Here is a 12,698-nt window from a genome sequence, read left to right as displayed (position 1 = left end):
TTTACAGAGAGTATGCTGCGGCATTGGCCCCTTAACTAGTTTGCATTTATTGCATATATCTTGTCCAACGCAAAGTCCCCAGTGACTGGAAAAAAGCACAGTCGACTCCTTTGTATAAGAAGGGTAAAGAATGGACACAAAATTACAAACCAATATTCTACACATTGGAATGCTGCAGAATTCTTTCCAACCGCCGTGTCATCCTCGGCGGAGGATGCGGATAGGAGGGGCGTGGGGTGAGCACACCGCTCTCCCGGTCATTATGATGGTATTCTTGACTGAAACCGCTACTATTTGGTCGAGTAACTCCTCAATTGGCATCACAAGGCTGAGTGCACCCCGAAAAAATGGCAACAGCGCATGGCGGCCTGGATGGTCACCCATCCAAGTGCCAACCACGCTCGACAGCGCTTAACTTCGGTGATACCACGGGAACCGGTGTATCCACTGCGGCAAGGCCGTTGCCAATGTTCACAGATCAAATATAATAAATTTACTCGAGATGAAAGGGCTTCTGTCCATACATCATGAATTTCGAAAGCATCACTCATTTTCTTGTATGACAGCCTGTAAAAGATGGATGAAGGGCAAAAGGCAGACTACATATTCCTAGATTTCCGGAAAGCATTTGACAAAGTGCTCCACTGCAGACTGTTAACAAAGGTTCTAGCATACAAATAGGTTCCCAGACATGTGCATGACTCAAAGACTTCTTACGCAATAGAATCCATTATGTTGTTCTCGATGGTGAGCATTCATCAGAGACAAGGGTATCATCATGAATGCCCCAGAGACAAGGGTATCATCTCGAGTGGGAACTGTGATAGGATCACTCTTACACCCTATATACATAAATGATCTAACAGACAGGATGAGCAGCAATCTGTGACTGCTGATGATGCTGTGGTGTACAGGGAGGTATCATTGTTGTGTGACTGCAGGACAACACAAGATGGCTTGGACACAGTTTCTAGTTGGGGTGATGAGGGGCAGCTTGCTCTAAATGTAGAAAAATGTATGTTAATGCAGACAAGTAGGAGAAGCAATCCCATGTTGTTTGAATACAGCATTAATACTGCGCTTCCTCACGTGATGTCAATTACATATCCAGGCATAACATTGCAGAGCAATATGAAATGGAATGAGCATGTAAGGATGGTAACAGGTTAGATGGATGGCATACTTTGGTTTATTGGGGGAATTTTAAGAAAGTGTAGCTCAACTACAAATGAGACAGGGTATAGAACACAAGTGTGAACTATTCTCCAGTACAGCTCAAGTGTAGTGGACCCCACCAGTTCAGATTAAAGGCACTATAGGGAAAATTTAGAGAACTGATATTTGCAAAAACAATTTCTACTACCAACACCAGTTTTTCTGAATTGCGCAGGTGGGAACTTTCATGCAATATATCCTATGCTCCCATAACCATCTTGGCCTCAACCTTCGTCAGTCGCTGTCCTTTCCCATTCGGCCCCTTCTCTGTTCCCATTCCAGCACTACACATCCCTAATTCTTCCATCACACCCTGTCTTTTTACTTCTCTCCTTTTCCACTATCCCCTTCCCATCCCTCTGCTCCCTCTGTCTAACCTGCAGACTGCACATAGTTGTCCTACCCTCTCTCCATCTTGTTCCTCCGTGCTCTCCAACAGCATGTCACTGCCCGCCACACCTACCCAACTATCCCTCCCCCTCCTCGACCCAGCGTCCTCCTTAACCCCATTGAGTCACCACTTTCATCATGCATGGGTGCTGCTGCTTGCAGTGTGGCCTCAGTTGCCTGAGACTACAGTTGTGTGAGTGAGTTGTGTTTGTGTTAGTGTGTACGTGTGTGTGTGTGTGTGTGTGTGTGTGTGTGTGTGTGTCGTCTAAGTTTGACGAAGGCCTTACTGTCTGAAAGCTATTATTTGTGGCAGTCTTTTTGTTATGCCTATCTGTCACTCAAGGCAACAGCCTTGCTGCAGTGGATACACCAGTTCCCATGAGATCACCGAAGTTAAGCGCTGTCGGGCGTGGTCAGCACTTGGATGGGTGACCATTCAGCCCGCCATGCACTGCAGCCATTTTTCAGGGTGCACTCAGCCTCGTGATGCCAATTGAGTAGCTACTCGACTGAATAGTAGCGGCTTCGGTCAAGAATACCATCTTACGACCGGGAGAGCGATGTGCTGACCCCACGCCCCTCCTATCCGCATCCTCCACTGAAGATGACATGGCAGTCAGATGGTGCCGGTAGGCCACTCGTGGCCTGAAGACGGACTGCTATCTGTCACTCAGCATCTTCGCTATATGGTGAGTAGCAACTTTCCTTTTCAAAATATTTTTACATTCCATCCTGGATTTTTCCATCGTTTGATTAGTCAACATTATATGTATTTTGCCTCATAGAGAGGAGAGGAAAACAACCTTTTTTGTAACTGGTAGTATAGATAATATTATAGATTCCTATTGCACCATTGGGTCTTCGCAATAAAAATCCATAGTCTTTTACATAATCCAATGTGTTAAAGTGTCTTCGTGAACACAAACCACTTTTTTTTTCACTGCATATTGGGCACAAAACAAGTATATCCAAGAAAATGACTTTTACCCAGAGTGCTTGATGCAGAGAATTTCTCAGTTTTCCTGCTTTTATCATTAATGCCATGGGATGTGCATTAAGAGGACTTGCAATGATACGAAGAAAATAAGTCAGCCTTTGACAATCAGAAATAATGAGAGAGAAAGAGAGATCAACTGCAGCTGATCTTCCCACATTCCTAGAGTGGTTCCTGCTTAGTGCCACCACCTCCAACAGTCATCATGGAGTAACTGGTCTGAAGATCATCTCACACAGATCTTTTAAAATCAAATTAAATTATATTATGTGCTAAAGTCTGTTTTAAATTTAAACTTTTGATAGGTAGTGGAAATCAAATGCAACTCCTTCCACTCTGAAGGCAGTGATGCAAACCTTTCGGCTATGGGGCTACTCACTCAAACACAAGGTTTCAACTTACTCATGCATGCACAATGTAACAGCAGAGATGGAAAGTTTAGTCAAAGATTCAAAAGAATAAAAAAAACTATTTTGCCAAATGCTGCTTCCTAGTTTGATACATTAGTAGGTTTCCAATAGCATCTTTTAAATTTAAAATGGCACTGACCTTAAGTGAAATTGTGTGGTACTTCTCATGCAACGATGTGTTTAATGCTTGGAGATTACGATTCTCAGCCTGGATTTCAATGTTTGCTTGCCTAATTGTTTCATCCATATTAGGTGCTTCATCTACAAAGACACAAAACACATAAATATTTTAACGCAATGATCAGTGACAGACTTAACCTCAAAGACTACTGTTGTAGAATTTATTTGCTAAAAATGGTGCAGTTACACTTTTTCTCCAAACAAAGAACAATTAAAGCAACTGCTTAGCAACAAAGATAACAGTGAGTAAATACCACAATAGATGGTAATCTTCTGTTTCATGACGAACCACATTTATACTTCAAATTAGTTACATTCTGCACCTCTATTCAATTAATGCTGAACTAGAAAAATGAGGCCAAGTAACAATAGAAGGGTGTCAGTAAAGTATCAGACAATACACCTTTCTCAAGTTTTTCAATATTTAATGACTCTTCATGCAACAATCTAATTTTAGCATACATATAAACATTACATATAAGCCATTTGCAAGCACAAACAAGCAACGTTCAAAGAGGTGTCTATATAACACTGTATGTAGCACTCAAACCAAAATAACTGCACTTAAAAGAAAATTAAGACTGAAATCAAACTAGCTAACGGGTAAGAAAGTTACAATGCTGACTGATTATTATGCCTTGCAGGTAAAACATATCTACCACTATTCAATGAAGATAGAATGTCTTCAGGCTTCTATAATTGTGAATAAATAAATAACTTCAATCATGTCACGTGTTTGGAGTAATGTACATAAAACTTACAGGAATCATCAGGAATACTACAGCAGAATTCTGTATACTACAAGCAACATATTAATATTTTTTTCAATATTTAACAACTTACAATTTGTTTCATAGTTTATTGCACAATACATGTGCAGGAATAGAAGTATATGCATATTAATTTTCTTAATTCTAAAGCACTGATCTGGTACCTGAAATCATCATTCTAGAAGTAGAAAGTCAATGTACATACATCATAGATATGAATCAAGGAATAGCAGGCTTGGAATACTAACAAGTTGTTATTTTCCAGTTCCAGTACTACAGTTAAGCCTGTGGGTCATGTAATTTCTTCTACAAAATTGTTTGTTATATGGTACAAGCAATTCATTAATGTTGTGACACCTTGTATGCCATTCTTTAAACCAAGTTATCTGAACATTTCACAATGTTTCATTGAAGTTTTAACATGAAACAATTAATCTTGTCACTACTCTATAATGACTGGAGAGCAGCCATAAGCACAAACTGGTACTACTGCTGAAGCGCACGGAGTGTCAGATGAATTGAAAAACTTCTAAATATGAGTGATGAATCAAAGTGTGAAATGCATTACAAAGAATGTGAAGAATTTGATGTTGGAGAAAACTGATGATGGTCCTTCTCAAAACTGAGATTGAGTGGCGAATGAGGTGGAGGAAGTGATGACAAACTGGTGGCTGAGAAAAGCTGCAGGGCACAAGAAGAATGTCATTACTAGACACCTGAAAAGTCAAACATCTATTTTTGGCAAAATTTGTGTTTTTGTGTAAATTATTAAAGATAAAAATTTAAAAGGTTGTCACACTATGTGCCTGAAGGCAAAGCCCTAATGACTAGAAATAACTTTCTGGTGACAGGGAAGCTTTTTGACAGGAATGTTTGCTTTTGCAAAAATCTTCCAACACTTTTTTTCCTCAAAATGGTGTCTGCTTTTCTCTTTTTGGTTCTAATTTAAGTTTTCAACAAATTATTATTTCTGTTAAAAAATCAGCTGCTTTTTCCCACTGTACAACTGATGGTTTCTCTGATGTAAAGTGTTTCCTGACATTTTCTTTTCTCACACAATTTGATAATTACAAAATCTCCAAAATATTAATTTTGACCCTTTGTGGTCATTTGCATCTATGCGATCCACGCTTGAAGTGCAACAGACAGAACCAACAAGGCATTTAGCACAAAAATGAATCTGTTCATACATTGGGAGGAGAACATCAGTGTCGTCAAAACACACTGAAATGTTTGTTTTCTGGTTGCTATAGTGCAGAATGTGCACATTATAAACTGGTTGTCTGCTGTGATTGTAAACAAATTAGAACTATGAGCATCAGAAGGAACAGGAGCGGTACGAGGAAAAAAGGCCCACATCCTCCTCACAGGGCACCAGCCAACACTGGTGTTCTCCAATTCCGCAAACGCTGAACTGATGTATGGTTACAGGGAGTGCCAATCCCTTCTGATGTTGTGAGGGAAATAATCAAACTCTATAATGGGCTAGGATTAATGTTTTCACTCATTTCATACTAAAAAAGAAAACTTAGCAACACATAACAAAAAGCATTCTACAGCTACTACACAATTACTTGCTGAGGTCAGCAGTGTTGTATACAAGGAAGGTCAGACCTGATCTCTATCAATATTTGATACAACTGCTGTTTCAAACACCCACCACTTAAAATTTCCACATTACAATGTCCAAATTATACTTAAATTTTGACTTTGGCTAGCAGACAAACTTAAGCATTTCTTTGTCCTGAGATGCATGGTCCCACAGCTGAGTAATACATTGCATTATGTGGTGTGTATTTAATATAGACCATTCAACTGCTTGTAGTTGGCGTGGCATCAGAACATCAGGTGCACTGATTTGTCTGTCAATATTTTATTTTGCAAACACATTCTTACAGATATTACCTTTCCGAGTTGGGCTTCTCAAGATGATGGGCAATACCAGTAATCAAAAATTGCTTACTTTTTCAATATTTATATGCAGAAAACAAAGCTATTTCAAACTTTCACTGATCAAATAGTTTGCCGAGATACAATTTGCTATAAAACAGCATTTGTCAGATAATTTTGCGTTTTTGCATTCTGAGGCACAATTCGCATTTATATTCACATTTTTTTTGCAACATGCAAATTTTTCAGGTCCCTAGTCATTACAGGCAAAAACATTTACTGTTCAGAGAAGTTGTGTTCACATTCAAGGTATCTTGTCATTTTGTTGTGCGTCTGCAACCTGTTATTTAACATTGAACTTCTGCAGAGTATTGCAGATTTAACAAAACTACATGCTTCTTACCATAAATAAACAACAATCATGAGACTAAACTGGAATTGGAAACATTTCTAGGAATATTTCTGAACATGGTAGCAAATTGAAAGATGAATATCAAACACTATTTTTTTCATTTTTCTCAGCTGATTACATTCAATTTTATTTGGATGTGTTTCCACATCATCACAGATTCATGCAAATCATGAGAGCACTAAACAAGGTAATGAACACAACTGGTTAATTAGTTTGAAGTGACCACTGTTAAAACAAATTCATGAAATATAAACTCAATCAAAATCACAATCTCTCTCCCATACTCACAATCAGGCTCACTTACCCAGACAGTTCAATCATGCAAATATTAAACTGCTGAATTTGTCTACATAGAAATTTGTTGTAAAAATCCAAATTGATCTCTCGAATAAAGAGCTAAAATAATAAATTCGGAAAGTTTAGCTTGTTGATCACTTACAAAATAAACAGCCAGTCAGCCATCCTGACCACATCAAAACTTACTTTCTGTAATAGTTTAGGAAGCAAGTTAGATATTGCACAAAATTTTAAAAGTTTCAATACATTCATCTTATCATCTACTAAAATAGAGGATAAATGGGCTGGTAAACTAATGTCTGCCCTCTTATTTAAATATAAAATACATTCAATTAAAATGTGGTGTGCTGCAATCTGTACACCGCAAATACTACACGTTGAAGGGTTGTCTTGTCAAAGCAGGAAGATGTGTCATCAGACTGTACCATAGCCATAGCTGGCTGAGACAAATTTCGTCTTCCTCAGCTTACTGTCCATCACTCCCAGCTGTTATTCTTCCCACATGTGCATGACACTGTGCTTCACAAGTGAGGATCTAGCAAGTAGGCAACTGTACAGTAAAGCATGGGATTTTGAGTACGTGTCTTCTTAGTAGCCACATCCACTTAACTTCCCAGAATCCCCATGTGTTCTGGTATCCCAAAGAATGATGCCTCACTTCCCAGTCTTTCTACATGGAGATGGATGTCCTTGGCATGTCAGTCTGGCACTTGCATTGAACAAACAGAGGGCACTCAAGTAATCAGGGCAGTTGAATATCTCAACACAAATACAGCCCATCTGCTCCATTGCCATGAAAAAATAATATCTCAACATAAACACATCACATGTGCTCCAGTACCATCCTGATTGCATATAATTTCAAGTCAAATACAATAAAATTATCTGGGGAACAAATCTTGAAAAAACATATGGTAAAATACACTGGGCAGCCAAGAGGGTCTTCCTGTTTAGACCCAATTGCAAATATATCTATATAGTTATGGTGCTCTCATAAATAAAATTTCATAAAAAATAAAATTAAAAAAATATGCAAGAGCACAGTCAATCCTGTACATCACTAAATTTAAAATTAATCCAGGCCTCTTCAATAGCAAATTGGCAGTTGGCTCTAACCCCAGGTTGGAGTTGGTATGTGTGTCATACAAAATGCCACTAGGTAGTGCTTAGCATGCGTACCAAATTGTTCCACTGCTCACAGACAATTAGGGAATATTGTTTTCACAATAGTGTGAACAATGATATTTTACACCAGTTATTCAGCAACATTGGAGAGCTTTTACACCTGATACACTATGTGGAGCTGGAGCTGGCATACCCCCAGCCTCACAAAGACTGGGTATCAACATCATGGTAGGTAGTGTCAATAGTAATGAGGCATATAGGTCACATGGATCCATAAATCATACACCTATAATCTAGCTACGGGATACAAAATTTTATAAACTTGGATCAGATGTAGCTTGTCTGCTTCCCATGAGGTGTGACTAAGGCAGTTCAGTCCTTGTCCTATCTCCTCCAGGTGTGATAGGCACAATAGCTCTGAATCAAATGTGAGGAACAGGAACCTAACCAATCTTTTGAGCTTTAAAATTATAAGTAAATCAAAAATTACAACACACACACACACACACACACACACACACACACACACACACACACACACACACGAAGAAAATCTAAAATAAGCACTACTGGCAAGACAACAGTTTGATAACTACTGCAGACAGTTTCATCCTGCCTGATATAGGGAAGGAGACCACAACTGTCTCCCTTCAAGAATTGGGAAACTGTCCAATCTGATATATTTTATTTAAAGACTTTAAAAGAATTTCTCTTGAATTCTTTGCAACTGCCACAGCATATTGTACTTAAAACCAGTTGTGACTGAATTCCCAGCAGTCCAAAAGTTTTGAGACTGGATTAATAAATAATAGAGAAATGTTAACATGGTGATTTTTAATGATTCTCCCCCCCCCTTCCCCCCCACATTCATACAGCTATGTGAAATCATCAAGAAAGAAGTCCTTTCCTCCTTTGAGTCGACGTTCAGCTCTCATATCACATTGGTTTGAATGTCTGTTAGGTCGTCAAAGTGTTGACACTTCATGTGAGTTTCCGCACATCGTAATCTTGAGACGGTTTGTATAACAATAAGACCTGACATTCCTGGTGATTTTTTCCATAAAGGGATTGTTGGTCTTTCGGTCATTCCACATCATATCACACAGGTCATGTCACCCATCATCTCAGATTTTATGAAATTTTGCACATTTGCTTATACTTATAACATAAGAACTTGTACAAAATCTTTTTGCTCTCAGGCTAAAACTTTTTTATAATGGATTTTAAATGTAGTAATATTCTGATAACTGGGCACTGCAAGAATGTCAATGCAAAATGGTACTTATCTACATAAATTCCCATAACTCAGTGTTTATGAAGCTTTTGATTTGGAATTTTTTTTTCATCAGTTAAGAGAAGCAGATACTTAATAGAAATGTAATTATTTAAGCAGTAAAGTTACAAAAAACGATACAAAAAATTTAATATGTTTCACTTTCCAATTTCCAGAAAAAGCCCAGACACATTGCAGCAACTGAAGTTTGACATCTGGACTGCATTACTTCAGATAAAAGTAATAACAACAACAACAACAACAACAAGACAGTATCTTACAAGGTGTGGCTGGAAAGTTGTAAGAATGAGCTTGTAACTGTACAATGGTGATACATGCTACTGTAATGCATCTTCTTCAAAATAGTCCCCTTCTGGCTGAACACACTGACTCCAACGGTGTTTCCACTTTTGGAAACAATCCTGGCAATTTTTTTGCTGAAATGTCTTATGGATGCTCTCCGTATTTGCCTGGATGTCTTCAATTGAGTCAAATTGCTTCCCTTTCAGTGAAAATTTCAGTTTAGGAAACAGGTAGAAGTCTGCAGGGGCCAAATCAGGGGAATATGGTGGTTGTGAAAGCACAGGAATTTTGAATTTGGCTAAAAATTGAATGATGGAGAAGGCACGATGAGCCAGATCATTGCCATGGTGTAGCACCCAACTCCTGTCTTTCCACAATGCAGGCCTTTTCTTCTGCACCTTTTCGTGCAAACGCTCAAGGACACATTTTCCTGGTTAATAGTATGTCCTCCAGGGGTAAATTCATGATGCATAATATCGGTAGAATCGAAAAAAGAAGTCTCCAACATTGTCTTCACCTTCGACCGACTTTGCAGTGCTTTTTTCGGTCATGGTGAACTTTGAGTCCTCCACTGCAAAGACTACACTTTGGTTTCAGGATCATATCCAAATACCCATGATTCACCACCTGTAATTACCCTATTTAACAAATATGGGTCATTTTTAGCCCGATTAATAAGTTTTTGGCACACTTCAAGCCGGTATTGTGTCTGGTCACTTGGCAACACTTTTGGAATGAATTTTGCAGACACTCGACGCATGTTCAGATTTTCAGTTAAAATTGACTGAATTGCATAGAAAATTAAATTAAGTTCATTAGCAACCTCCCTAATTGTAAGTCTACAATCAGAGCACACTTTGTCGCAAGCTTTCACAACATTTTAATTCGTTTTTCAGGTGGAAGGACGGACGGACGGACCGTAGTTCATCTTCACATGATTCACGGACATTTTTTAAATCTGTTGAACCAGACAAAAACGTTTGACTGGCTCATACAATTATCTCCAAAAGCTGTTTTTAGTAGTTCGTAAGTCTCAGAAGCTGATTTCCCAGTTTTAAAACAAAATTTCACACAAACTCGTTGCTCCATTTTCACAGACTCCGGCAACAGGCCCTAACAGACCAGCACTCAACCAGCTGCCACAACGGACTGAATAAAGGAAAAGCAGTTTCCTGTCAGAGAGAATTTAAGGACAAGGCAATGACTCACTCCCCACCCTCTGTGTACCTGCCCACCAAACTAGTAAGCAGTAGCAGATCCATTCTTAAAACTTTCCAATCACACCTTGTATTTTCAACACATCACTGTCATATTTCCCTAGATGTCACAGGAGGGATGTATCTCTATTGGAAAAAAGTTAATAACTATTCTTGACTTACAGGCATATAGAAAAATCAGCTTAAGCTTCTGTGGTCCAAATAATGATTTTTAAATATGTAAAACACTTTCTGACAGCTCATACAAGATTTATTTTCATCGAAACTCTGATGATGTTTAAAAAGAAAAAAAAAAGAAGGAGCACCAGAGTTTTGATAGATATTGGATGTTCATTTAACATATATCACATAATTGTTCAGAAGATCATTCAAATCAGATTACATAATCTGACAATCTATAGGAAGGCTGCCTCATGAAAGTACAGAGCCAAAAGTTACAAATTTCATTGAAACATTTTCAATACACTGCTTAACTTTATTTAGGGTGTCAAATTAGCATCTTTAAACAACAATTATTCTAGCCACACTAACATTAATTTAAAATGTACATGTTCAGCAGTGATGATCCTTGAAACTATCAATGAAACTTCTTAAGAACATCTCTGTTTTTAACCTACTGTGACAAATTATATTCTGTTAACTTCATATCTTTTTCATTAAAGTAATACATTCTGCCTAACGATGTTGATTTAGGTACACCAACAGCACATAAAATGCTTTCCAAAGGCACAAAACAGGAGTCTTCCTTCTCAAGCCATAAGAAAGACACTGCTAGTCCAGGTGGGTGGAGAAAAAGTAGTTCACCATCCCTACTTCATTACAGACTTTTCTGACAAAGTACCACCTGTCATCATATACTGCTGCTACAAAAGAATTTTGTTGAGGACAAGAGAATGTTCCTTGTGGGGCATTTTTGTTGAGTGAAAAAAAAATCAAGAAAGGCTTTTTAGAAGAAGTTTTTCTTTTAATCTGTACAGAATCACAAAAAAGTGGTTTGTAATGGTGAAAATTCCTGGTACTAGGTATTGTGTGGTTCATCAAAAATCTCTTCTCAAGGTTCTTGTGTAGAAAATCTACATTGACTTTCTGCAAGAAGTGAAAAAAAGCACTTGTCAGTATCAGCTTTCCAGAATTAATAAACACCAGATGCAGTTGTTATTTGTGCATCATCTGCTAGTTGAAGACTAGCTCTTCTCAATATATGTTCTACAGTTTCTTCCAAACCAACACGCACAGATTTACTACGGTTGGTAACCAAAAGGAATGCTCAGCATCAATAAAAAAATCATTTTTGTGCTCACACAAATTTTTAAAGCTTTTTCTATTCTTATATCGAGCAGCACTTCGGTGAAATAATGCACTTGTGGGTAATGCTCTGCCAGCTACTTAACCATTTCTTTCTGGACAGCATTTACAAATCCTACACCATGTTCCATATCATCACTTATAAAGCAGTGGTTCACTATTACCTACTTTCTTCATTTGCCACATAAACACAAACGTGCTGAACTGTACAGCTGCTTCTTGTCCAGTGGTAACTCTGAATTTCATTCTGAATTACAAAACTGCAGTTTCAGCAAAGGCCATTAACAGAATTGCTTTCTTCGGGGTTAGATTTTCTTTCAGTTTTTTCAATGATTTAGACTGACACTTTGATATAATTGAGTGTGGTTTAACTGCCTGAAATTTTGTTACCAGCAAGTCTATGCATTCACCAACAGTTGCAGACTGCTTTACCAATTCTGCCCAATGATCTGGCTGAAATCAATTTCATCTTCAGAATCTTTGTAGGCTACTTTCTGTTATAATAATTCTGACAGTTTGTCATCAGTGGGACACTTATCACAGTGATTAAGCATGCAGTCTTAGTTTTCAGATTTACATACAAGAAATTTTATAAGTTCTTTGTATGTTTCTTCACTGTGTTCCACATCAACAAGCACTTTTCCATTTAAGTGGATACCATATACACACTGAATGAGTGCCTAGTTTTTTAGTACTGATTCATGAAATGCCACCTCCGGATCATCTGCATCACTTTCATTTGTATCATTAATGTCAGTTTTCTGTTCCAAAACTTATGACATGTTGTGCACAGTTTTTGGTCTGGTTTTACAGAGATTCTTTTAGCAGTTAATGTTTTAGGCGAATACAAGTAGACCGCAAAGATTATCAAACTGTTTGTCTATGTTTTTTGAAAGGATCACAATAAGTTCGTCGAT

General features: G+C 38.0%; 1 protein-coding gene across 5 annotated transcripts in view; it reads right to left on the bottom strand.

Moving 5' to 3' along the window:
* The window catches only part of LOC126190053 (E3 ubiquitin-protein ligase Bre1), a 262,588-nt gene that overhangs the window by 210,655 nt on the left and 39,235 nt on the right, over positions 1 to 12,698 (bottom strand). For all 5 annotated transcript variants that reach the window (XM_049930989.1, XM_049930991.1, XM_049930992.1 and 2 more), the window contains exon 5: positions 3,149 to 3,270. In XM_049930989.1, coding sequence (XP_049786946.1) covers positions 3,149 to 3,270 — 122 coding nt within the window. The remainder of the gene's footprint in view (positions 1 to 3,148; positions 3,271 to 12,698) is intronic.

This window comes from Schistocerca cancellata, chromosome 1 (assembly GCF_023864275.1).
Source record: "Schistocerca cancellata isolate TAMUIC-IGC-003103 chromosome 1, iqSchCanc2.1, whole genome shotgun sequence".
Taxonomy (NCBI): Eukaryota; Metazoa; Arthropoda; class Insecta; order Orthoptera; family Acrididae; genus Schistocerca; species Schistocerca cancellata.
The sequence above is the reverse complement of the archived record's forward strand: the minus strand, read 5'-3'. Positions and strand labels throughout refer to the sequence as shown.